We start from the raw sequence: 26,129 nt of genomic DNA on the forward strand, positions 1-26,129 counted from the left end.
ATTGTTTTTGATTTGGGGATGTGGCTCTGTTGCTTTTTCTATTGTATTACATGTATTGTACTTGTACCTGATATTACTTCTTATTTGTGGTTTACTAATATTGTACAATATATTGAAAAAACAAAAATTTTCCAATAAAAATTTATATATTAAAAAAAAAAAAAAAAGACGTGGGGCACAGCGACTTCCGATGAAAAACAATAAAAGAAGCCGTGGTGCAAGAAAGGCACTTAGAGTTGCAGAGAAGAGAGACAGGGCTTTCTGGCTCCGCGGAAAACTAAGAACTGAGGACCACGTTGAGGAGACGCGCCCTCTAGCTGAGCGGGAAGGCACATGCATGCGCGGTGCAGCACTAGCAAACTTTAAGATCTTCAATCAAATTTGCTTGAAAAGCTGTCCGCGACGGGGCTCCGTGAATGATGTCACCCACATGTAGAGAATATGCTGCCTGCTTGTCCTGGGATAAGCATGTGAACTGGAGAAGGGGCCCAAATGTGCATGTCACATGCCAATGTGTGTGATTTGTCATATCTGTCACTGAATATCAGCACTAGCTGCTAAACTGAAAACCAGCTACTTTGTGAACAGTCTAGGAGTGGAGTTTGCACTTATGTGCTTAGGTTAACTGGAGAAATTAGACTGCATAAAACACAGTCCTATCTTTGCTTCAGTTAGGCTGTATGTCTTTCAGCACTATAAATGATAAATAGTAGTAGTACTAATATAATATTTAACAGGATAAGAAGTAGCTGGTTACATAAACCCAGATATTCAATGCCAATGCCCATTGGCTGAATACCTCTTTTTAATGGACTAACATAAATTTTTATTAATATGCTCTGTCATATAGGGCTATCAAATAGCAACGGCAAATAAACCTGACATAAGAAAACAAGGCCTGAGAAACCTGCCAACTTCTGTTACTATGGGGACTGATGCTAAAGCAATGCATTATGGTCTGAAACAAAATGCAGCAGCACAACCTAGAGGAGCTATTACCATATCACCCACTGGGAAGTGAGAAGAGGTGATGAAACAGCCAATTGGAATGTCCATAGATTTTGCTCGCGCCGGTGGGCGGGTAGCGTGAGAGTATTAAACTAATTTAATAGGCGTCAGTTGTTTAGTTAGAGCGGGATCGTCGTAGGTATTGTGAGTTTGGACTGGTTGGTGGGTTCGCTCTTCTGGTTGGTGAGTATGGCGCGCTGAGTTTGTGGATTGTGGTAATCAAGATATCTTATACTGTATGTCTAAAAAATGGGTTTGTGGTAGACATTCATGATATTTTGGGTTTGGTACTTTTCACCTCTATTACCACCGAGGATCTCGGTTGTGATGTGGTGGTAAAGTGGGCAAGGTGAAGTCATGTAAAATTCAGTGCCTGCGACCTCTCTTGTAGTGCTACTTGTCTCAATCACGCGGTCCTGAGCCTCCTGTTTAAAAAAAAAAAAACCTCCGAAAAATTTTGCATAGAAACTGAACATGGGGGTGGTAGAGAAGGAGGCTGACTGATAGATAGTTCATTGTGTGTGTTGGGGCGGGATACAAACTGATAATATAGTGCAGAATAAATCTTATTGTGGAGATAGGAAGGACACAGTTTGGCATGGCTTTTGACTTCAGATCCTTGGTGCCTTTTTGGGCGTGTAGTAATTGAATCTTTTGTTAAGAGCATGAACACGATGGCTTGTATTGAGAATCCAAAATATTTAATCGCTTTATTATAATCTTTTTTTTATTAGCGAGATGTAAGAGGATGCTAAAATTAATTGTTAGAACCTTCGGTAATTCTGAATTTTATCACCGTGAAGAAGAATGCTTTTATTAAAAATGTGTCTTAACTACTATTTATAATTTCTATAGTGCTGAAAGGTACGCAGCATGTACATTTAACATTCAATAGATGGTCCCTGTTCAGGAGAGCTTGCAATCAAATTTGGACATACTGGACATCTCTGGGTGGGGGAGAATCTGGTAGAAGGAATGATACAATGGGTATAGGTATCTGACAGTGAGTGGGAATTAATGATTGAAAACATCTTATAAAAAAGGGGACTTTTAGCTTTGATTTGAATACTGCTAAAGATGGAGCATGACACATTGATTCTGGCAGCTTGTTCAGGCATATGGCACTGCAAGAAAGAAGGGACTGAGGGGAAGATTCTGAAAACCCACTGTGCCTTTAATGATGGTCGCTAAACTAGTTCCAGTTGGTGTATCATGGAAGTATTTTACTGGCCCGTTTTCAAAAAGTCTCACCATGGTCTTTTTTTTTGAGCTTCCTGGCAGACTCCAACTCTGCTATGCAAATGTATTTAAATGAGCACTCCAGGTGATTCTCTATTATTGCCGGATGACTCGCCTTCTGTCCTACATTTGTGGGCAAAATTTTCTGGTAGGTCTGAGCTGTCGTAGCCTTACTTTCTCATCAGCGCCTGAGCGCTGATTGGCTTGGGCATTGACAGGAAAGGGACAGCTCAGACCTGCTGGAAAATGTTGGCCCCTCCTCCCCTGACACCTCAGGCAGGAGGGATGCCTACTTCCTCTGGGCAGCAAGTCTGCCTCTTCAAAATGCTGTGCCTTCCCCTTCCCGGTGCATCCTGGGATGCACCAGGGAGGGGCCTAATACTCTGGCCTAGAGCCTGTTGGAGCCTTGAGTCCTTTCCCAGTGCATCCCAGGATGCACTGAGGACAGGAAGGCCTGCCATTTTGAAGTGGCAAGCCTGCTGCATTTCTCTGACCAGCCTTCGTTAATAAGGTGGGGGGAGGAGTCATTGGAAGCACGGCGATGGTGGGAGGGAGTGGTCATTGCTGGTGGGGTACTTGACAGCACTGACAGGAGGGAGTGGGCATTTTTCCTGCTGCTGGGGGTATGTGTGTGTGTCGGGTGGGTTGCTTGGCAGTGGCAGGAGGGATTGAGCATCCCTTCTGCTGATCTTTGATTTGTTTTGTATTTTATTTTCTTAATATGTGGATGTGTTCTACACAGTGCCAATCGCTATCACCAGTGATTGACACATGCAAATTTAGCAACCCTCCATGAACCTCATTTGCATGTTTTTTTTTTTTTTTTAAGAATGACTCTCCTTTTTGAAATCATTACAATAGTGGCTCGCCAGATTTTACCGCAAACACTAGAGAATCTTCCTCAGTTGAGTTGGACATGGAGGAGAACGGTATAGATAAGAGGGACTTACCCAACAAATGGTTGGGGGGAGCATAGGGTGAGGAGAGATATTGAGGGGCTACTGAGTGAATACACTTGTAAGTCAGTAAGAGGATTTTGAACTGTACAGTATTTGGAAACGGAAGGGGAGTCAGTGAAGTGACTTGAGGAGAGGGGTAATGTGAGCATAGTGGCTCTCATGGAATAAGACTACTGGAAGATGGTTTATCATGTTTAATCCAAATATCAAACTAAGTGATTCTTCGTTGGAGCAAATATGATTTGACTACAACTTGTTTCCTTTTACAGTTATTACCATGTAGACAAGTCATTAATGCCTTCTGGACTAACTGCATTTTGTTCCTAATCTTAACTAAGCCATGTTGCATAACTTGTGATCTTAAGGTTAAAAAAATCACCCCGCCCCCCCCCCCCCCCCCCCCCCCCCCCCCCGAGTATATTACTTATATTCAGTACCCCATTTTTGTTTGGTAGAATCTATCGTACATTTCTGCCTAGACCTTGATGGTGAAGTGGATTATAAACACCAAAGTTAAATTAATTATAAACCATAATACTTTCCTTTTTGGCACTTAATAATAGCCTATCCCTATCTTCCACCTCTTCTCCCTTGAGACTCTTAATTGGAATGCATTTGTTTCATTTCCATATCTTGATTTATTTTTTTGCTCTTACTATCCTATCCAGAAAGCTAGTTAAAAATGTGCATTTATTCCAATAAAGAATACCTAATTTTCCATTGTATGGCATTTGTTTAACTGTAGGAGCTAAAGGGGAAAAAAAGTAATTTAAGCCTGATGTTTTAACTTTTATATAAAGGGTAGTACAAGTATTTAGCAGTTGCAATCTGATCATAATATTCATTAATTGCTATCAAGTTTGTCTGTTTTTTCTCTATTAGGATAACAACCCAGCAATTTTCAGAAGCCTTTGAATAGGCTTACTGTGCATGAGTGCCAAGTCTGCTTGCCATGAAAGACCCCAGTCTATTCTTTTCCATTGAGTTGATAGAACCCCTTTTTTCTGAGGACAAGCCAGAATGGCAATGTTCTTGGTCTTTGTCATTTTGATATTTGATTTAGGTCTTGCCATATTTCAAATCTTTATCAATCTTCTGGTTGGGCTATATTTTGTCATCTTGAGACTTGGCTGTGGCTATTTTTCCAGTTGGTATGTCCCAAAAGAAGACTCCATCAGCTTCAAGAGATGTGTTCAGTGCAATAAACCACCCCATGTAGATAACTAGTCATGGTATCTGTAATCCTGCGATGATTGGGACCTGACCATAATCTATCTTAACATCCAAGCAGAGAATACAAGAGGAATCTGTGGTAGAGAAAAGCAAAGAGGCTTTTGGTGATAAGACTAGTCCAGTGACATCAGCATTGGTCTTGATAGGTCCAGGAGCTGAATTGGAGGTGCACTGATGTTGAGGGCGATGCTCTTGATAGCTCCCAGTGAGCTCTGCTGATGCACTGACATTCTGATTTCTACCCAGCAAAGAGGAAGGATTGGACCTTTTTCATTAATGTTCAGAGTGGAATGCAGAACCCTGCACAGAGGCTGAGATCACAGCATTGCTCTCCATTGAAATATGGTACCAAGGTCGCCAATGTCCTCAAAGCACCCTTGATCATAAGGAATATTGTATCTTCATGCAGTTCAGTCTGTGATGACTGATACTTTCTCCAGGACCCATGTTCAGTACTACTCAAGTGGAATGCCCCCACTTTGTTTGGTAGCATTTGAGGAGCAGATAAAACTGCAGCATCACTTCAAGTAGAAGTACTCTTCTGAGTTCAAAATTTTTATTGAAATTTTGGGGATAATAACAAACAAAGGTGTTAAACCACTAATACAGTGAAAATACATAGAAGTACTCTTCTAAACATGAGAGCTGGGGCAATAACAGTGATTAGGTGAGACCCATACTCTGCCTGAAACAAATGTCTTAAGGTTGGCTGCACCAGTGTATCTAGAGAAGGAAGACTTACCAATGTACCAGGAATTTTCAGTGTTGTACTTTAAGAGGCCTATGTTGTCTTTGTGCAAGACAGACAAAAGTTCAGATTGCTGTTGGAGGTTTGAGGAGCCAGAGCTGCTCAGTGGTTCACTGGCTTCTCTTCAGATCTCTCCATGCCACATGAGACATAAATTTACACCTGAGGGGTGTATGTTTAATTTATTTATGAGATGTCTTGGGCTGTACCATATCGGAGATGGGAGGAGCAGCTCAGAACAGAAACACTGGTTATTCAATATCAAAGTTTGGTAACTTTAATAGATGCCTCTAAAACAAGTGGGGAGCTCATCTGATGGTCTTCACAGCAGGCTCTATAGATGGCCAGAAAAGTTGACATTTTTATAGAGCTAAGAACTTGAGAATGGTTGACAAGGTGGCCATACCTCTTGTGTTAGGAGACCATCATAATATAGAGATGGGCCACTTATCATAGAATATAAGCTACCTATCTGTCAGGCAAGGACAACTTCCTGCAAGTGGTTGGTTACTGGACAAAATAATTGGTGTTCGTGAAATATTAAAAAAAACTTGAGTACAGAAAAGAATATCGGATGACTCTGAACAAGAGATACGTCTGGCAGAAGAGCAAATGGCTATAAATATAAAAGGGAGATAAAAATGTTTTTGGGTATATTGGTGAAAGGAGAGACAAAAAAATGGAATTATGAGACTGAAAGAAGGTATGAACCACTATGTGGAGAGTGAGGACAAAGCAAATGTGCTAAACAAATACTTTTCTTCAGTATTCACAGAAGAAGAACATGGAGAAGAACTGCAATTGGTTAGCAAAGTTACATCTGAGAATGGAATGGCTACTGCACCGTTCACAGAAGAAATTGTTTGAGCAACTTGAAAAATTGAAGGTGGACAAAACTATGGGACCGTATGGTATCTATCCATCCCAGGATATTGAGAGAGCTCTGAAGTTCTGGCGGATCTTCTTTAAAAGATTTGTTCAATAAATCTTTAGAGATGGGATAGGTTCCGCAGGACTGGAGAAGAGCGGATGTGGTCTTTCGCAAAAGCAGTTGCAGAGATTAAGCAGGAAACTAGGCTGGTAAGCCTCACTTCAGTTATTGGAAAAATAATGGAAATGTTGCTGAAGGAAAGGATGGTGGCATTCTTAATCTAATGAATTACAAGATCCAAGGCAACATGAGTTTACTAAAGGTAAATTTGTGCCAAACGAATCTTATTGAATTCTTTGACTGACCAGAGAACTGGATCAAGGATGTGCGCTAGATCTAGTTTACTTAGATTTCAGCAAAGCCTTTGACACAGTTCCTCATAAGAGGCTCTAACTCCATGGGCTGAAGTTAGGGCCCAAAGTAGTGAACTGGATTAGAAGCTCGTTGATGGAGAGATGCCAGAGGGTTGTGGTTAATGGAATTCCTCGGAGGAGGGAAAAGTGAGTATTGGAATGCCTCGTGGATCGATGCTGGGAACAATTCTATTCAATATGTATGTGAGCGACATTGCTAAACAGAAGGTAAGGTTAGCCTTTTTGTGGATGATACCAAGATTTGTAACAGAGTGGATACCCCCAGAGGGAGTGGAAAATATGAAAAAGGATCTGCAAAAGTTAGAAGAATGTTCTTAAATGTATAGCAGCTAAAATTCAGTGCAGTGATGCATTTGGGGGATAGAAATCTGAGAGAACCGTATGTGCTGGAAGGTGAGAGGCTGATAAGCACTGATGGAGAGAGGGACCTTGGGGTGATTGTGTCCAAGGATCTAAAGGCATCTAAATAGTGTAATAAGGCAGTGGCTGTAGCCAGAAGGATGCTAGACTGTATAGAAAGAGGAATAACCAGCAGAAGAAGGGAGGTGTTGATGCCCCTATATATAGTAGGTCATTGGTGAGGCCACACTTTGAGTATTGAGTTCAGTTTGGGAGGCCTTATCTGGTGAAGGATATAAAAAGACTTGAAGCAGTCCAGAGGAATGCAACAAAAATGGTTTGAAGTATGAGAAGAGACTAGAAGACCTAAATATGTATACTCTGGAGGAGAGACAGGAGATATGATACAGATGTTTAAATACTTGAAAGGTATTAATAGAGAACCAAATCTCTTTCAAAGAAGAGAAAATGGTAAAACTAGAGGGCATAATTTGGGAGGAAGACTCGGAAGCAGTTTTAGGAAATTATTTTTCATGGCGAGGGTGGTAGATGCCTGGAATGCTCTCCCGAGGGAAGTGGTGGAGAGAAAACGGTGATGGAATTAAAAAAAACAAAACAAAAAAAACCCTCGCCAAAAAAACATGGGATAAACAGAGGCTCTAATAGAAAACTATGGATGTAAATTAAAGAACTAAGGCTAGACAGATGTGCATGGTCTGTGTCCTATATATGGCCATTCAGTTGAGGAGGGCTTTGGCTGGGATGGTTTAGGTGGGCTGGAGTGAACTTGACAGACTCCAGTAGATGGAACCTAAGCACAGTACCAGGCAGAGCTCTGTGTTTCTGGCCTAGAAATATCTAAGAAAAAGGTCAATTTAAATTATAAATTAATTTATAGTGTATGATTCGGCAGACTGGATAGACCATTTGGGTCTTTATTTGTCGTCTGTTATTATATTTGGGCTTGGGGCATCTCCTTGATCTTTGCCACTTCTGTCAAGTACCTCCATTTTATTCCAATAGCTTCCTATCTGAATCTAGTCTTAGGTGCTTGCCTTATATACTGATCATTCAAGAGTAGGACACACTGTTGCATCCAAAAGAATCCTTAGCTCTGTTTGGATATTACGAGGCTGACATATCTTTCCTTGAACTTATCTGACAGTATTTCAGGGATCTTCAGTAAGTTGCCAATAAGGATGCCACTGAAAACATGGTTTTAAATGGAAGAGGTTTACAAGTCTGGTGTGAGGGTGAGGCTATAGATCCCCTCATTTGTGCTACACAAGGTTCAGTCCTTGAGGGGCTAAAAACTCGCCAGATTTTCCAGGAGATTCCTAATGAATATGCAAGAGACAGTTGCATAGTAAAATATGCATGAGAGTTAATATTTCTATTAGGGATCTCTTGACAATCTGGCACATTTCATGGCTCTTCATACTGAATTTGGGCAAGCCTGCTCTTCACAAATTGCTTGAATGCTTCCTGTAATTACCAGAGGTAGGTCTTGAGACAAGCTTCAGTTGTGCTATTGGGTAGAAGATAAACCCATCTTGCTACAGCCCTTGGTTCACTTTGTGAGGCTTTTTGTTTTATGAAACAAAAGCATTCCATTAAGCCTCAGTGTCATACGACTTTTAATGTTTTACTCGGCTAATGAAAGAGCACTTCAAGTCACTAGATAACTTCCTCTTGAAGGTCTGTCTTGATAGTAAGAACATAAGAACATAAGCAGTGCCTCCGCAGGGTCAGACCACAGGTCCATCCTGCCCAGCAGTCCGCTCCCGCGGCGGCCCGAACAGGTCACGGCCTGTCTGAGACACCAGAAGGGGCCACCTTGGTTTCCCATTGAGTTTTATCTTCCCATCGAAGTCCTAACCCTCCGGTCTTGCACATGCACGACCTGGTTGGATTTCTATACTTATTACTTGGTTTGCTTTCTATACCTGTGTTACATCCCAGCACCTCTCTCAGTATCCCACGATCCCCCTATCCCTCAGGAATCCGTCCAATCCCTGTTTGAAACCCTGTACCGTACTCTGCCTGATCACTTCCTCCGGTAGCGCATTCCAAGTGTCCACGACCCTTTGGGTGAAGAAAAACTTCCTTGCATTTGTTCTGAACCTATCTCCCTTCAGTTTCTCCGAATGCCCCCTCGTGCCTGTTGACCCCTTCAGCCTGAAGAATCTGTCCCTATCCACCCTCTCTATGCCCCTCATGATCTTGAAGGTCTCTATCATATCTCCCCTGAGCCTCCTTTTTTCCAGAAAGAAGAGCCCCAGCCTATCCAACCTCTCGGCATATGGGCAGTGTTCCAGCCCTCTTACCAGTTTCGTTGCTCTCCTTTGGACTCTCTCAAGCACTGCCATGTCCTTCTTGAGGTACGGCGACCAATATTGAACGCAGTATTCCAGATGTGGACGCACCATAGCTCTATACAATGGCATGATGACTTCCCGCGTCCTGGTTGTTATGCCCCTCTTTATGATGCCCAGCATTCTGTTGGCTTTTTTCGAGGCTGCTGCGCACTGTGCAGATGGCTTCAGTGATGCATCTACCAGCACACCCAAGTCTCTCTCAAGACTGCTGTCTCCCAGTAATGCCCCCCCCAATTTGTATTTGAACAACGGGTTCTTTTTACCTATATGCATGACCTTGCATTTTTCCACGTTAAAGCGCATTTGCCATTTGTTTGCCCAGTCTTCCAGCTTGTCCAGGTCCCTTTGCAGGTCCTCACACTCCTCCCTAGACCTAACTCTGCCGCACAGTTTGGTATCGTCTGCAAATTTTATAACCTCGCACTTTGCCTCTTTTTCCAGGTCATTGATAAATATGTTGAAGAGTAACGGCCCCAGCACCGATCCCTGTGGCACACCGCTTGTGACTCCCCGCCAGTCAGAGTATTTTCCCTTTACTCCGACCCTCTGCAGTCTACCCGACAACCAGTGCTCGATCCATCTGTGCACATCCCCTCCCACCCCGTGGTTCCACAGTTTCCTAAGCAGCCTTTCATGTGGCACCTTGTCGAAAGCCTTTTGAAAATCAAGGTAAATGATGTCTATAGGTTCCCCATTGTCCACCCGACTGCTTATTCCCTCAAAGAAGTGCAGAAGGTTCGTTAAGCATGACCTTCCCTTACAGAATCCATGCTGGCTTGTTCTCAGTAGGCCATATCTCTCGATATGCTCGCAAATACCATCCTTGATCATAGCTTCCACCATCTTCCCTATAATTGAAGTCAGGCTCACCGGCCTGTAGTTTCCGGGGTCACCCCTCGATCCCTTCTTGAAGATAGGTGTGACATTCGCCAATTTCCAGTCCTCTGGTACCTCTCCAGTTTTCAAGGATAGGTTGCAAACATGCTGGATTGTGCCCGCTATTTCTTGTCTTAGTTCTTTCAGAACCCTTGGGTGGATCCCGTCCGGGCCCGGCGATTTGCCGCATTTTAACCTGTCTATCTGCTTGAGGACATCCTCCTTACTTACCTCTATGTGTTCTAATTTTTCAGCCTGTTCCCCACTCATGAGCTCCTCTGAGTCCGGTATATTAGATGTGTCTTCTCTCGTGAAAACCGACGAGAAGAACGTGTTCAACCTCTCAGCTACCTCTTTATCCTCCTTGATCACTCCCTTCCTATCCCCATTGTCCAACGGCCCCACCTCCTCTCTCGCTGGTCGCTTCCCCTACTGTAGTTACTTTATCATACAGGGTTAGTGAGCTCCAGGCCCTAATGACAATGTTATTCTAGTAACCAGTGTAGTTCTATGTGTTGCCAGAGGATGTGGTAAGAGCAGTTAATGTAGCTGGTTTAAAAAAAAAAAAAAATGGCCAATTTCTGGAGGAAAAGTCCATAGTCTGCTGTTGAGACAAACATGGGGGAAGCCACTGCGTGCCCTGGATCGGTGGCATGGAATGTTGCTACTATTTGGGTTTTTGCCAAATACTTGTGACTTGGATTGGCCTCCATGAAGACAGGATACTGGTCTAGATGGATCATTGTTCTGACCCAGTAAGGCTATTCTTATGTTCTTACAGCGTGTATCCAAATTCATATTAACTAGACGAGTCTGCAGCTTTTTTTCTTGGTAAAGCACATAACACGCTTCAAACAGCAATAGAACCTTGACTTTCTGTGTCTGTTCAGATAGGCTAACGAGTCTTTTTCTTTTGACCCTCAGTATGGGGAGCTGCCATTGCACTCTTTCTAATTGGCTAGCATACTATATTTTTCATATAGGATCATGTCGGAGCCATGGCTGCATTGGTAGTCCACTTAAGGTCTGCCACCATAGAAAAGATTAGCAGAGCTGCAAAAGATGTTTTTCACCCACAATTCATTTCATTGTTGCTTAGATCAGGACTCCTGCCAGTGGTTTTGCCAGATAATCCTCCAGAATTTGGTTTAGAATCCAACTCCATTCTCAGGCTTTTCCGTTTTTGGCTGCCTTCTCACAAAAGGAACCCCCCCCCCCACCTTGGTATCTTCCTGTTGGCAGTGTCACTTTTCCAATTGACAGCCCATAATGATCCCAACCTAAATTAGAGAAGACCATTGATATTAAGATCTACTAATATAGAACAATGTTTAGAGTAGTTGCAAACTACATTTTCACTTAAAGTATAACTGGTTATAAACTTGTATATAAGAGCTGCTGTGTATTTTCTAGTACAGTATATTCGAAGCCAAAGAATTGCTTTTGGAAGTTTTCCCCACACCCAGTATGTAGTTGAAAGTAGTTGGGTGAGCGGGCAGGCAAACATTCCTCTGCATAGCAAGTTATGTCTGACTAGTCATAATTTTAATTCTGCTTTTTTTTTTTTTCCTTCAGGTAATCATGTGTGAAAGAAAAGCTGTTATTAAGAATGCTGATATGTCAGAAGAAATGCAGCAGGATTCTGTGGAATGTGCAACTCAAGCTCTGGAGAAATTCAACATTGAAAAGGATATTGCAGCATATATAAAAAAGGTAATGCTATTTCCAGTGCAATAGGTGAGACATTAGACCAGTGTTTTTCAACTGCTCTAGTGTGCCGCGAGATGTTGCCTGGTGTGCCGCAGGGCCGCCATCAGGGCAGTAATACCAGTCCTGCATTCAGGGGCCCGGAGCTGACGGGGGGCCCGAGGCAGGGGCGCCAGTAGCTCACCAAGGCAAAGTGAGTCGATCACCCAGGACTCACTTTGTCTTGGCGATCTAATCTATCGTGCCGATAAGTCTTCTTCTCCCCGACGTCAATTCTGCAGTCGGAGAGGAAGTTTGGGCCAGCCAATCGCTGCCTGGCTGGGCGGAACTTCCTCTCCGATTGCAGAATTGACGTCAGGGAGAGCATGCGTCGGCGTCGGCTTTGGGGCCTGTTATCCATTGGTGGGTCCTGTTCCCCGATGGCAGTGGCAGTGACTTGGGGAACGGCAGGGAGAAAGAAAGAAAGGGGGCAGGCAGGGAAACAGAAGGAAAGAAGAGAAACAGAAAAAAAGAAAAAGGTCAGGGAGAGAGGAAGAAAAAGTTGGGGGAGAGAATGAGGTGTGGAGGAGAGAAAGCATACAGGCTGATAGAAGGGAAGAAAGATTGGATGCACAGTCAGAAGAAGAAAGTGCTACCAGAAATCACCAGACAAGGTAGGAAAAATGATTTTATTTTAAATTTAGATAAGTGGAGGCAGTATTACCACAGTTTTCAAAGGAATTTGCCCAAATAACTTAATAGTTAACTGGGTAAATTCCCAGAGATGAAAACTTCCCTTACTATGCACAGTTCTGAATTTATATCTGCTGTCTATATTTTACAATATGGTCACCTTTTACTAAACCGCAATAGTGGTTTTTAGCACTGCGCTGGGCATTCAGCGCAGCTCCCTGCGCTAAAAACTGCTATTGTGGTTTAATAAAAAGGATGGAGGGTATATTTGTCTATTTTTGTATGCTATAAAAACCAAATACAGAGAGAGACTGAGAGCTGTTGACGAAGAGCTACGTGTGTGTCTTTCTTCGATTCCAGCCAGAATATCAGTTTTGTGTTCAGCCAAACAGGCCCAGGTTTCGCACTGAATAAAGTATTTTATAATTTGTCACTATTCTGTTTACTTAATATTTCATAATAAAGTAATTATAAAATACTTTCTTTGTGTTTATTTGATTCTTATTCAAGAGAATTACTTTATATATAGTCAATATAGGCACAGAGTTAAATTTTTTAACATTTTCTAATGGTGGTGTGCCTCGTGATTTTTTTTTCATGAAACAAGTGTGCCTTTGCCCAAAAAAGGTTGAAAAACACTGCATTAGACCATAGGGTTATTTCCCTTTATCCACAAGGACTGCAGAAGAAAACCATTCCATGTTTTCCACTTCACCTCTAGAGTACTTCACAGGCTAGCTTAGCTCCTCCCACCAGTGTTTCTCTTCTGCATGCATAGCTGCAGGTGTTGAGTTTTTGCTCTTCCACATTTATTATTTTTAATTCGATGTAGTTTAGTTTCATCCCCTTTCGTGGTTCTTTTGCGTTCCAGAATTTTGAACAGCTGCCTGCTTGAGAATTCAGACTTTGGTCTGTAGCTGACAGGCTGATCCCTTCGGGGTACCTATTAGCTGGTCTGCTAGTCTTCCTTGGGGCTCAGGGCCATCCCTGACCTGGTCTTACTCCCTGTTAAGTGGGGGCTCGAGCGCAGACTGTTCACACTTGGGTGGGGGATCAGCGGTGTTCAGCAATGCGCAGGCTGCATTTTCGCATCTCCACCCATCCTGGTCCGCAGGGGTAGAGGCATGGTCGGACAGTGGATCTGCCAGCAGCTCGAAGAATCAGCTCGGTAACAGCTTTTATCCCAGGACAAATAGGCAGCATAGTCTCACTGATGGGTGATGTCAGTGGAGCCCCAGTAAGGACCACATCAAAAGTGCATCGCCACTTTAAGTGTTTAGAAAGTTTGTGATAGCCCACACCGTGCATGTGTGAATGCCTTCCTGCCCAAAGTAGGTTTGAGGTCCCTTCAGTTTCTTAGTTTCTGCAGAGCTAAGGGATGCATTTTCAATAGCCGTTGAAATTTTTTCTCTCTCGCTGCCTTCCCACTCTCGCAGATTATTGACTTTTAGTCACTTCTTTATTTCTTTCTTATTTTCTGTTAGATTGTTTAAGAGTAGTAAGTTTTTGTTTGCTTGTTTGTTTTTTCTTTTCCCTCTTGCGGGTTCGGCCCAGCGGGGCCTGTTCAACCACCTTGGCATCCACTTTTGGTCATGCTGGAGCTGTTTTTCTGTTGATGTCCCGCCCGCAGACGGGTTTTAAAAAGTGCGGTCGCTGTGCTCGGCCCATCTCAGTAACTGATCTGCATCCCTGGTGTCTCCAGTGCTTAGGGCCTGAGCACCGGCTGGAGACTTGTACTCACTGTTCTTCTCTCCAAAAAAGAACATTGAAGAACTGCCTGATCAATAAAAACTTATTTTCGGTGTCACGATAGAAGGAGATGCAACACTGCTACCGACTTTGGCGCCGTCCAAATCAACACCGTATCATTTGATACCGGTAGAAACAACTCCAGTGTCGCAACCTTCTGTGGGTAAGCCATCAAAGAAGCCTTCCCCTACCCCATCTGGGCCTCAGGTCAAAGTAGCAGTGAGCCAAGTCCTGCCGATCTCGAAAAAGCTCAAAGTTTTCCGCTCCGATATTGGTGAGTGCTTCATCTTCACCAGTGCGTATAGCCGCACCGAAAGTACCGGCAAAAACACCAATGTCAAAAACAGCATTTGTCAATGGTGCTGGTGTTCTCCCTTAAACAGAACTTGTTTAGGGAGGAACTGGGTAAGCATTTCCAGATGCTGGTGCCAACCCAACTTATGCCCATGTCGACAGACTCTTGGTGCCAGTCCGGTCTGAGCCCATGACACCAACTGCATCTTCCTCTGATGCTCCACTAGTGTGGAGACATTTGACACGAAAGTCGATTCCTCCAGTTCCCTGGCGCCAGTCGTCCTCAACATAAACATCTCCAGTGGTGACTCCGGTGCAGTCCCGGAAGGCATTGCAAAAGCTGAAGCATATTGAGCCTTCAACACTGGCCACATTCTATTCAGAATTCTGACTGGTGGGGAGACTTTGAACAGGATCCTCTCTTCTCCAAGGATGAAGGTTCTTCTGAAAACGGTTCACCTTAACTGTCCTTTCAGGAGCCCCCTATTTTTTTCTGAAAAGTAAACTTTTTCCAGGTTTCTTTGTTAACTGTCAAACTCTGTCCATTCCTCTTGAAGCTGACTAACAGTTCCTAGAGGCTTTGGATTATGATCAACCGCCAAAGGAACTACTCAAGCTTCCCCTCGTGGTGGGGGTTCATTCACCAGAGGTGTTTCATCCTCTTGGGCAGAGACATTGGCTGTTTCTTTGGACAAGAGATGCAGGGCTGCTACCTGGTCCTTGCATACATTCACTAAATTTTACAGGATCAATGTGGCGGCCAAGCAGGATGCTGCTTTTGGTGCTTCTGTTTGGCAGCAGACTCATCGGTTCCACTTTGATTTTCCAGGACTGCTCTGTTAAGTCCCACTGGTCCTAGAATAAAGTGGGATTGTACAATAATGAAAGATTAGGTTCTTGCCTTTGCTAATCTTCTATCTTGCAAATCCATGCATTATTCCGGGAACCCGCCCTATACCTTGCTGATTTGTTGTTTGTTTGCCAGTAAGCTGGATTTCTGTTTTCTGACCAACCTTTATAAGAGTGCCGTCAGAATGGGCTTAGCCCTTATTTTGGGGGGGTCACTACTTCAGGTGCCCCCTTTTTCACAGTGCAGGCTGCGTCTCCTAATAACACAGTTTTGTTGTTCAGGTTTCTAATGTTTCATGACCTGTTATTGTTACATTGTTGCTGTTTTGCAGTTATGAGCAGAATAGAAAGACTTGCTGCAGAGTTTCCCCGTTCCCCTCTCTCTTTGTTATTCTCTACAAATGTTCCTGGCTGCTTTAAGACTAACTGATGCTTACAGGGACAGTGATGAGGTAAGAAGGGGAGGCGTTAAGTCTCTGATGTTTGAGGCTTCCTACAAAGTCCTGGTGGGTAGATGGAAATAATCCACTGGTCCCAGAATAAAGTGGATTTACAGGAAAGAAGATTAGTAGGTAAGAACCTAATCTTGTGTGTGCACCAAAATTCCCCTCCTCCCTGTTTTTTTAAAAGATAGTAATAAAAGTAGGGAAACTCCAGCTCTGGGCTTTTTTTTTCCCTCTGGCTTCATCTGTTGGCATGCAGACATCTCCCCTTGAGGAGCTGAAGGTAGAAGCAGCTTGCTGTTTGATTCCAGCAGATGGTGCAGGCCTGTTAATCACAGTGGATCATAGTAACATAGTAACATAGTAGATGACGGCAGATAAAGACCCGAATGGTCCATCCAGTCTGCCCAACCTGATTCAATTTAAAATTTTTTTTTTTTTTTTTTTTTTTCTTCTTAGCTATTTCTGGGCGAGAATCCAAAGCTTTACCCGGTACTGTGCTTGGGTTCCAACTGCCGAAATCTCTGTTAAGACTTACTCCAGCCCATCTACACCCTCCCAGCCATTGAAGCCCTCCCCTGCCCATCCTCCTCCAAACGGCCATACACAGACACAGACCGTACAAGTCTGTCCAGTAACTGGCCTAGTTCAATCTTTAATATTATTTTCTGATTCTAAATCTTCTGTGTTCATCCCACGCTTCTTTGAACTCAGTCAAAGAAGGGATCAAAGAATTCTGGAATGCTGTAGGCCTTGGGGGAACAATCCTGCTGGCAGTCAGTTCCCCTTAGTACGGGACCCATTAGTGTGGGATGTCCTCTTCTCTTTTCCTTCTTCACTCTGGGATCTGACAGCAAGAGTCATGGACAGTTCACTCTTTAGTGAGTGGCAGAGATGTGCCCCTGCTTCCCCTTCACTGTCCAGATTTTCCTCCTTATTTTGGGCAAAGTTCTACATATTTCCTTAGGCTGATCTTTCTTTAACAAAAGTATGTTAATGGTCATGGATCCAATTATAACCAAAGTGGTTTTACACTTATAGATACAGGTACTTTCTCTGCCTCTATTTAGGCTCACAATCTTGCTTCTGTTTTAAGCTGAGTTTTATTTGTTGTAGAATTTTTTTTTAAGTGTGAAGGTCTGACATTGCATTATTCTAGTTAACCTATTTATTTATTTATTTTCTTTCAGGAATTTGACAAGAAGTATAATCCTACTTGGCATTGCATTGTCGGCAGGAACTTTGGCAGTTATGTGACACATGAGACTAAACACTTCATCTACTTCTATTTGGGGCAGGTGGCTATTCTTCTTTTCAAGTCTGGTTAAGACTCTGCAATTGAAAAGGCATGGACTATACATACTGAATCTGACTGCAAGACTGAACTACTTGGCCTTGCCAACAACACTTCTACAATATCCAATGTTTGTAGTGATGGGACCACTGTACCATTTTCATAATGGCTATAAAGGTCTTGCACAAACCTCTACTTTGTATTTTTTTTTTTTTTTAATTTCTTTCACTTAAGAATGTTTGGGTTTTTAAAATAAAATAAAATTGTTGCATTCACTTTGAGTCGTGTTCTGGTACTTTGAGACCAGCTTTCCTAATTAACAACACTGACTTGCACATTACTATTTCATGGCTAATAGCCATGTTATATTCTTATCTTTCTGAGCAAGACTCCCCTCCCCCCCCCCCATCCCATGGTAACTAATATTCCCCAAGGACAAATGAGTAATTTCACATGTGGGTGAGTGATATCCATGGAAACTAGTATGAACATATATCAAGTGCACTGTTTTAAATTTGAAGTCTGTCTATACCATGTATGTGTGTGCTATTACCTTCTGCCTAATGTTGGCTCATGGGACCTGCACTTTTTTTCACAGTGCTGAGAAACTGCATTTTGTGTTCAGTGTGTCATTCTTTGAGTTCCTTTTTGTTCTACTGCATTTAGGTTAACAAATGTTTTTGTTTTGGGGCCTTCAGGCCACTTTGAACCCTTTTTTTGTCCCAGGAGCAGTGATACTACTTTCAGGTTTTCTAATCAAGTTCCCCAGGCCATTGAGCCCTTTGACTTCACATCAGATGTTTTCCCTCCATGTCCAAATCTGTACCAACAGGCTTCAAGAAATGCTCTAGGCAATAAGACCATCTATGGCTCTGATCTGCATAATTGGGACTAAACATATTTAGCTATGCAGACATCACTGTTATCTTGCCATTCACCCTTTCCATTTCTTTCATCGGAAATTAAATAGAGGATATATTAAGATCATTGAAACATGGATGTTGGAATTTAGGCTGAAATTGAACCCAGAGAAGACAATTTTTCGTTGCATCTTCAGGTCAGAATTTTACAGAAATATCTTTGGTGTTAAATAACACTACTTACCTTACACAACCAATCTTGGGTGTTATTATAAATCAACACATGATTATGCAGGATCAGGTAAATGCTTTGGTACGGAAAGTCTTCTATACTCTGTGGAAATTGCTTAAGATCTTTTATCCCAGGACAAGCAGGCAGCATATTCTCAACAGGTGGGTGATATTGCAGACGGAGCCCCACAGCAGACAGCCTCACAAGCAGACTTGCTTGAAGACCTTTTAAGAGCTTACGAGTGCTGCACTGCACGAGTGCCTTCCCGCCCGTCTGCTGAGAGGTACCTCAGTTCAACGTTTTCCGCGGAGCCGAGAAGTCCTCTTCACTTCAGCTCTGCAGCTACTTTGTTGCCTTCTTGCATCGCGGCTTTGTTATTTTTCTCAGTCGTTGTGCCCACGTGTCTCTTTAAAAAAAAAAAATTTCTTGTTTGTTTTTGGCCGGTGGTCTTTCGGCCTAGGCCTGGCCGCTGAACCTCATTCTTTCATCGGTCTTTATTTTTTCTATGTCCCTGCCTCTTACCGGTTTCAAAAAGTGTAGCCATTGCGGCAAGGTAATTTCTCTCTCTCACCGACCCTCATCATTGATGTATTGTTTGCCTGGGTCCTGAACATTGCCCTGACACTTGATCGTGCTGTGCTGCCCTTAAGACGCCGTGCTAAAATTCTTCAACTATTTAGCACTATGGAGCAGTCTGAGAGGGTCTCGGCTTCGGGGACAGCCTTGACTTCCAAGACCTCAACCCCAACACCCGTGGTTGCCTCGACCTTGACAACTTTGGTCTCGAAGGCCTCACCTGCAGTCCCTTCTAAGTCTTCATCTGTGGGTAAGTATCCTGTTTCTCCTTCAGGTACCCTTCCTAAGAAGCCTCCAGAGTCTCGGGCATCCCAGGCCGTGCCTACAGTCCTGCCAGCCTCTTCGAGACCTCTAGCTAAGCGTGCCTCCAAACATAGGGAATAATCATCCTTGAGGTCACCTCTTTGGAGCGTACTGCTGCACCTTCGAGACCTGATCCCTTCGTCTCGATGCCTATGTTCAAGGATATGATGAAAGCCATTCTGACCACTCAGATTTCCTCGATCATGGCTCAGCTCCTCCTGGCCACGACCCTGCTTCCTACGAGCCAGCCTGAGCCTCCTGTTTGAAGCACCTCGAGGCGCTTCAAACAGGAGGCAAGCCTCGGAAGTCTCGTCACTTATCATCCAGTGACTCTTCGCCTTCTCCTGGGACACAGTCTCCTGAACCTCGCTTGAGGCATCTTCCTTCCAAGCGCAGTCGGGAGTCTTTTCTCAAGCAGAAGACCTCTCCTCCTCCAGATACTGAGTCTTCTATGCCTCGTTTATCAAAGGCTGTCAAGACTCCTAAAAAACCTAAATGTAGGGGTCTTAAAGCTTTCACAACAGCTGTTTCTCCTCAAAGTCCATCCAGGTCGAAGACTCCTCCATCACGACGGCTTCCGAGGGAGCCTTCTCCTCCTGCCTCGACCCACTCTGTTCCTCGGACCCTGGGGATTTCGCCATCGAGGCTTCTTGAGCGCAAGCACACTCTCAGACTCCTCCTGTCATAGGTAGTGGAGCTTCTTCGGTGACTATGTGGCTGGATTCTGAGCCTCGTTCTCAATATTCCAGAGAGGCTTCTTCCTATTCAGTGGCTCCTAAGTCTCGCTCTCCTTCTCCTGAGGGTTCTTCTGCCTCGAAGTCTGCCTCATTTGCGAAATTTATCTGACATGGGGAAAGCTCTTCAGCTGGATCTCCACTCTGATTCCAAGTACACTCCTGAGTACTTGGCCAACATGGAGTTGCCTCATCCACCAAGGAGACCTTGAGGCTTCCTATGACTCCTGTTTTAAGGCAAATTTTCTTCAGGAATATGGAAACTCTTTATTCCATTACAGCCATTCCATCTAAGCTGGAATCCAGGTATAGCACCGTACTTTGTAAGGGATTTGAGAAATCTCAATTGTCTCACCAGTCCTTGGTTGTGGAATCTTCATTAAAGAAAGCTCAACCATCTAAGCTCTACGCTGCAGTCCTTCCGGGCAGGGAGGGCTGTATCATGGACAAGTTTGGCCATAGGCTATATCAAAATTCTACGATGGCTAACAGAATTCTCAATTACAATTACACTTTCACTGCTTATTTTAATCACTTCCTCAAAATAATGCCTAATTTTTTATTTTTTTTATCCAGCTCTTGAGGGAACAGTGGCTTCCAGAATTCAAACAGATTATTTGAACTGTCAACTTAGACTCTTCATGCTGCAAGCCACATACGATGCCTTTGAGCACTCTTCCAGAGTTTCTGCTTTTGCAGTAGCCATGCATTGCCTCGCTTGGCTCCGCATTGTTGATATGGATACCAATTTGCAGGACCGTCTAGTGAACTTGCCTTGCCAGGGAAATGAACTTTTTTATTCCATTGAAGCTGCTACAAAGCGCCTCTCTGAACATTAGCGTTCTTTTGCTTCTTTGATTTGGCCGAAGCCTAAGACTCTTCCTACTTGCCCATACAAGCATCCACCATATTTTTAATCCTCAAAACGACACCAGCTTTCTTCAGGCCTCTGCCTAGATGACTGCAGAAAATTCAGACTCCTGCTGCGGCTAAACCAGCTCAGTCTTTTTTTGACATTCCCTCCCTCCATCAGATTTCTCTTCTGCCCATAGGAGATCGTCTTCACCATTTTTATCACCAGTGGGAGATGATCACCTCAGATCTCTGGGTTCTCACCATCCTTCGGGAGGGATACTCACTTCACTTTCTTCAGGTGCCTCCAGATCACCCTCCAAGAGTATCCTTCCAATTTGTCGCAACTTCCCCTTCTTCAGGAAGCTCAGGCTCTTCGAGCTGTTGAGGAGGTTCCCTTATTCCTGTTATTTTCTAGTCCGAAAGAAGACGGGGGATTTGCGACCTTCTGGACCACAGAGCCCTCAACTAATTTCTAGTCAAAGAAGTTTCAGATGCTTTCTTTACCAACTTTGTATTCCCTGATAAATCAGGGAGATTGGCTGTGCTCTCTGGATCTCAAAGAGGCTTACACTCGTATCCCGATTCATCCAGCCTCTCGCAAGTATTTAAGATTTCGGGTGGGGAATTTTCATCTACAATACAGAGTTCTTCCTTTTGGACTCTTCTCATCCCCAGAGTCTTCATGAAGTGTCTGGTGGTGGCTGCAGCTCTCCATACTCAAGACTTCACAAGTTTTTCCATACCTGGACAACTGGCTCTTCAAAGCCCCCTCTCAACAAGGGGTTATTGCAACGACCTGACAGACTATTATGTTCCTCCAATGTCTGGGGTTTGAAATCAACTTTCCAAAATCCCAGTTGAACCCTTCTCACTCTCTTCAGTTTATCAGGGCCATTCTGGACACTGTCCAGCTCGGAGCGTTCCTGCCTCGACCACTCCAAGATGCTCTCATTCGCCTTTGCCATCAAGTGTCTCATCTCGCATCAATTTCAGCGAGACAAATGATGATTCTACTCGATCACATGGCTTCTACAGTTCACATGACTCCTTTGCCAGACTTCACCTTCGCATACATCAGTGGACCCTGGCATTTCAGTGGCAACAAGCTACCAACCTGATTTCTCAACAAATTACAGTAACTCCTTTTGTTGAGACAGTCTATCCAATGGTGGATGCTCTCTTCCAATCTTTCCCTCATCAAAAGGTTCTCACAACAGACTCTTCAACCTACGCATGGGGAGGCCATCTTTGTCACATCAATCTTTTGGAACTCTGAGCAATTTTCAATGCTCTCTAAGCTTTTCAACACCTTCTTCACAACAACATAGTCCTTGGCCGGACGGACAACCAAGTCGCCATGTACTATGGCAACGGGGAGGTATGGGATTTCACTCCCTTTGTCAAGAAGCTCTGCAGCTGTGGGATTGGGCAATCCATCAAAACATCTTCATTAGAGCTGTATACATTCAAGGTCAGCACAACTGCCTGGTGAACAAATTGAGTCGTCTTCTGCAACCTCACGAATGGACACTCAATTCCTCACCTCTACGTAAGGTGTTTGCTCAATGGGGGACCCCATGGATAGACCTCTTTGCGTCTCCCTTCAACAACAAGCTGCCTCAGTTCTGCTGCCGGATATACTCTCACCAGCGTCTCGAGGCAGATGCTTTACTCCTGGACTGGACGGGTCAATTTCTGTATGCCTTCCCTCCATTCTCAAGACTTGTCAAGCTCAAGTCGCAATCTGCCACCATGATTCTGATAGCTCCTTGGTGCCTCAGACAACAGTGGTACTACCTTCTACTTCAATTCAGCGCCAGGGAGCCTCTGCTTCTACCAGTTTTTCCCTCTCTGCTTACTTAGGGGTCCTTACTTCATCCCAATCTGCAGTCTCTACACTTAACAGCTTGGTACCTTTCAACCTAACTGATTCTACAGTTTTCTCAATCTGTACAGGACATTTTGGTAGCTTCCAGAAAGCCATCCACTAGGCAGTGTTACGGTCAAAAATGGACTAGATTTTCTGCTTGGTGTTCTACTCGCCATATGGAGCCAATGTCTACCTCCTTTACTTCACTTATCACAATCTGGACTCCAGTCTACATCTATCCAAGTCCATCTCAGTGTGATTGCTGCTTTCCAACAGCCTCTTGATGGGGAAACCCTTGTCTGCACATCCTGTGGTTTCTTGCTTCATGAAAGGACTTTTTAATGTTCATCCACCGCTCAAATCACCTCCAGTGGTCTGGGGATCTCAATGTTGTCCTGGCTCAATTGATGAAGCCTCCATTTGAACTAATTGATAAGGCTCATCTCGAGTATCTTACTTGGAAGTGGTTTTTCTGATTGTCCTCACGTCTGCTCGAAGAGTCAGTGACTTACAAGCTTTGGTTGCGGATCCACCTTTCACAGTTTTCCACCATGATGAAGTGGTCCTCCATACTCATCCAAAATTCTTGACTAAAAGTTGTTTCAGAATTTCACATCAATCTATTGTTCTTCCAGTATTTTTTTTCCAAAGCATTTGGACCCTGGAAAAGTGGGGTGCCATACTGGACTGTAAACGTACCTTGGCTTTCTACTTGCAATGTACTCAACCTCCCAGAACAGCCCCACAACTTTTCATCTCCTTCGAGCAAAATAAGTTGGGGCATCCTGTCTCGAAGCGAACCATATCCAACTGGATGGCTGCTTGCATCTCTTTCTGCTAAGCTCTGGTTGGTCTCCCTCTGCAGGGTCGAGTCACAGGCCACAGAGTTGGAGCAATGGTGGCGTCTGTAGCTTTCCTCAGATCAACTCCTATTGAGGAAATCTGCAAGGCTGCCACTTGGTCCTCGGTTCATACATTTACCTCTTCATTACTGTCTGGATACTTTCTCCAGAAGGGATGGCCAGTCTATTTACAAAATCTCTTTTCTTAAATTACCAACTCTCCCTCCATCCCATTATGCTTAGCTTGGAGGTCACCCACCTGTTGAGAATATGCTGCCTGCTTGTCCTGGGACAAAAGCACAGTTACTTACCGTAACAGTTGTTATCCAGGGACAGCAGGCAGATATTCTCACAACCCACCCTCCTCCCCTGGTTGGCTTCTTAGCTAGCTATCTGAACTGAGGTACCTCACAGGAGATGTGTACCCTGATTTGGGCGGGAAGGCACTCGCGCATGCACAGTGCAGCACTCGTAACATCTTAAAAAGATCTTTGAGCAAGTCTGCTTGTGAGGCTGTCCGCTGCGGGGCTCCGTCAATATGTCACCCACCTGTTGAATATCTGCCTACTGTTCCTGGATAACAACTGCTACAGTAAGTAACTGCTATTTTGACACAGCATCTGTCAAACTACTGGTTCAGTAGGGGTTGGTTTGGGGTGTTTTTTATTTATTTATTTTTTTTTAGTAGAATGTTGGCAGTGCCCTTCTTTTAATTAAATTTATTTTAATAATTTTATTTTTACGTTTTTGGGTTCATTTCTTCTTTACACTTTCTTTTTCCAGGCACGAGGCAAGGAGAAGGGGAGAGCTATGACCTACTTCAGTCAGAAAGGGAAAAAAAACCTTGACAGCTATGGGGGTAGAGCTCCAGAGGCAAGGTGGCTGCATATGCCTAGTAGGAAAAAAAATCTACTGTAGCTAGGGGAGTTCTGCTAGACAGGCTTAATCCAGGGACTTCAACAAGTGGGGCTGCGTGCCTTGCTCTCTGGAGAATGTGTAGTATAAGATCTTTTATCCCAGGTCAAGCAGATAGCCTATTCTCACATGTGGGTGACATCATCCATGGAGCCTGGATGCTGACAGCCTTGCAAGCAGACTTGCTTGTAGAAATCTTAGAAGTTTCACAACTGCCACACCACGAGTGCTTTCCCGCCCAATGTAGGGCGCTTTTCCTCGGAGACGAGAAGTCAGTCTTTGACGGTCTGTGCTAAACTTAATTTGACTTTGTGCCTTCTCTTATTTTTTTACTAATTTGTGTCGTTATTTCTTTCTTTTGTCTTTAAAAAAAAAAGTAAATTCTTTGTTTTTCATCGAGTGATGGCGGGGCCTGCTGCATGCCCTCAGCCTGCGGGCTTCAATTTCGCTGCGGCTATTTTTCCTTCTATGTTCCGGCCGATCATGGACTTCAAGAAGTGTAACCAGTGCCAGCGTGCGATCTCCCTCACTGACCCACATCAGTGGTGCCTTCAGTGTTTGGGGCCTGACCATTGCCTGGAGTCGTGTGTTCGCTGTGATACCCTTCAACCTCGAGCCATTAAATGTCATTGAGTTCCAAGTGGGGAAGATTTTTTGGAATGGATTCCCCCACTCCGGTTTCGACCTCCTGACTTGGTTAAGCTTTCTACCTTGACCTTGGCTTTGACTCTCATCAAGCCTTCCTCGTTTGGAAAGTCCTTGTCCTCAATGAAATCGGCTGAGCCTACTCCTGGGCTTCCCTCAAGTCAGATACCTCAGCAGATGCTTCCAGCAGTAGTTATTAAGCTGCCCAAGAAGCATCCCTCCAAGGTGAAGCATACATCTTCCTCTGAGCCTTTAGCTTCAGCAAGTGTTCCAGTTAGACTTGAATATACAATTGCAGGCTACTTACTGTTTTAGAGTGGGAGTTTGGTAAATTACTTGCCAAACATTTTCCTGTCTCAACTCTGCCTCCTGCAGTCCAGCCTGGGCACTCAGCTGTCTCACAAGGAGTCGAGTCCTTGACTGTGCCTCAAGCTGAATCTACACACACTGTGCAAGGAGTTGAGTCTTTGGGAGTGCTCCAAGATACCTTGATCCAAACTACTGAGTCTTCTATGGTGTCTCATCTTCGATCTACAGCTTCCAGCCCTTTATCCTCACATAAGGCATTGTCCTTTTTGAGGCACAGGGCAAAGTCTCCTCAACCTTGGCTGTTTCCAGACATCACTCTCATTGCCGGTCGAGGCACTCCATCGAGGCGTTCATTCAGGCACAGGTCCTTTTTGAGACTAGCCTCGTTCATCCAGGCATACCTCGATCGACGACACCATTGGCAAAACCTGTGGGTTTTGTTTCTTCCAGTTACTCATCCACACCTGTTTAATCACTTGAATATCAATATTCCAGAGAGGCTTCGCCTTCGTTCTCTACTCGAGGCATTTGGAGGTCATCGAGTCCCTCTTGAGGCCATACTCTTGCGGATCAATTATCCTTTTCCTCCTTCCTCTGTCAGATGGCTGAGGACCTGGATCTCAAATTGGACTCTGGTTCTAAGTACTCTAAGGAGTATTTAGAAGAAATGAGTTTGCCTTAACCGCCTGCGGAGTGTCTTAAACTCCCTCTCAACAGGCTTCTTTCACAGACTTTCAAACGGAACCTAAACTCCTTATTCCATTCCTGCTGTTCCAGGCAAGCTGGAATCGAGGTATAGAACTGTACATTGCAAAGGCTTTGAGAACACTCAACTTTCTCATCAGTCCCTGCTTGTGGAATCTTCTTTGAAACAGAATAATCTTTCCAGAGTCTA

The 26,129-nt window shown here is 44.0% G+C and overlaps 1 protein-coding gene across 1 annotated transcript; it reads left to right on the forward strand.

Moving 5' to 3' along the window:
* The first annotated feature begins 1,044 nt into the window (after window positions 1-1,044).
* Window positions 1,045-17,285, forward strand: DYNLL1 (dynein light chain LC8-type 1). Its single transcript, XM_033957340.1, has 3 exons — window positions 1,045-1,191; window positions 11,661-11,798; window positions 16,990-17,285. Exons 2-3 carry the CDS (start codon window positions 11,667-11,669, stop codon window positions 17,125-17,127), a joined length of 270 nt encoding a protein of 89 aa, XP_033813231.1. The 5' UTR covers window positions 1,045-1,191; window positions 11,661-11,666; the 3' UTR covers window positions 17,128-17,285.
* Window positions 17,286-26,129: the final 8,844 nt, after the last annotated feature.

This window comes from Geotrypetes seraphini, chromosome 8 (assembly GCF_902459505.1).
Source record: "Geotrypetes seraphini chromosome 8, aGeoSer1.1, whole genome shotgun sequence".
In the NCBI taxonomy this organism is placed as follows: domain Eukaryota; kingdom Metazoa; phylum Chordata; class Amphibia; order Gymnophiona; family Dermophiidae; genus Geotrypetes; species Geotrypetes seraphini.

Excerpts from the sequence above, each read along its gene's own strand:
- DYNLL1 (XM_033957340.1), top strand. The coding sequence starts at position 11,667 with ATGTGTGAAAGAAAAGCTGTTATTAAGAATGCTGATATGTCAGAAGAA. Across the intron at positions 11,799-16,989 it reads TTGCAGCATATATAAAAAAG|GAATTTGACAAGAAGTATAA; the intron begins GTAATGCTATTT and ends ATTTTCTTTCAG.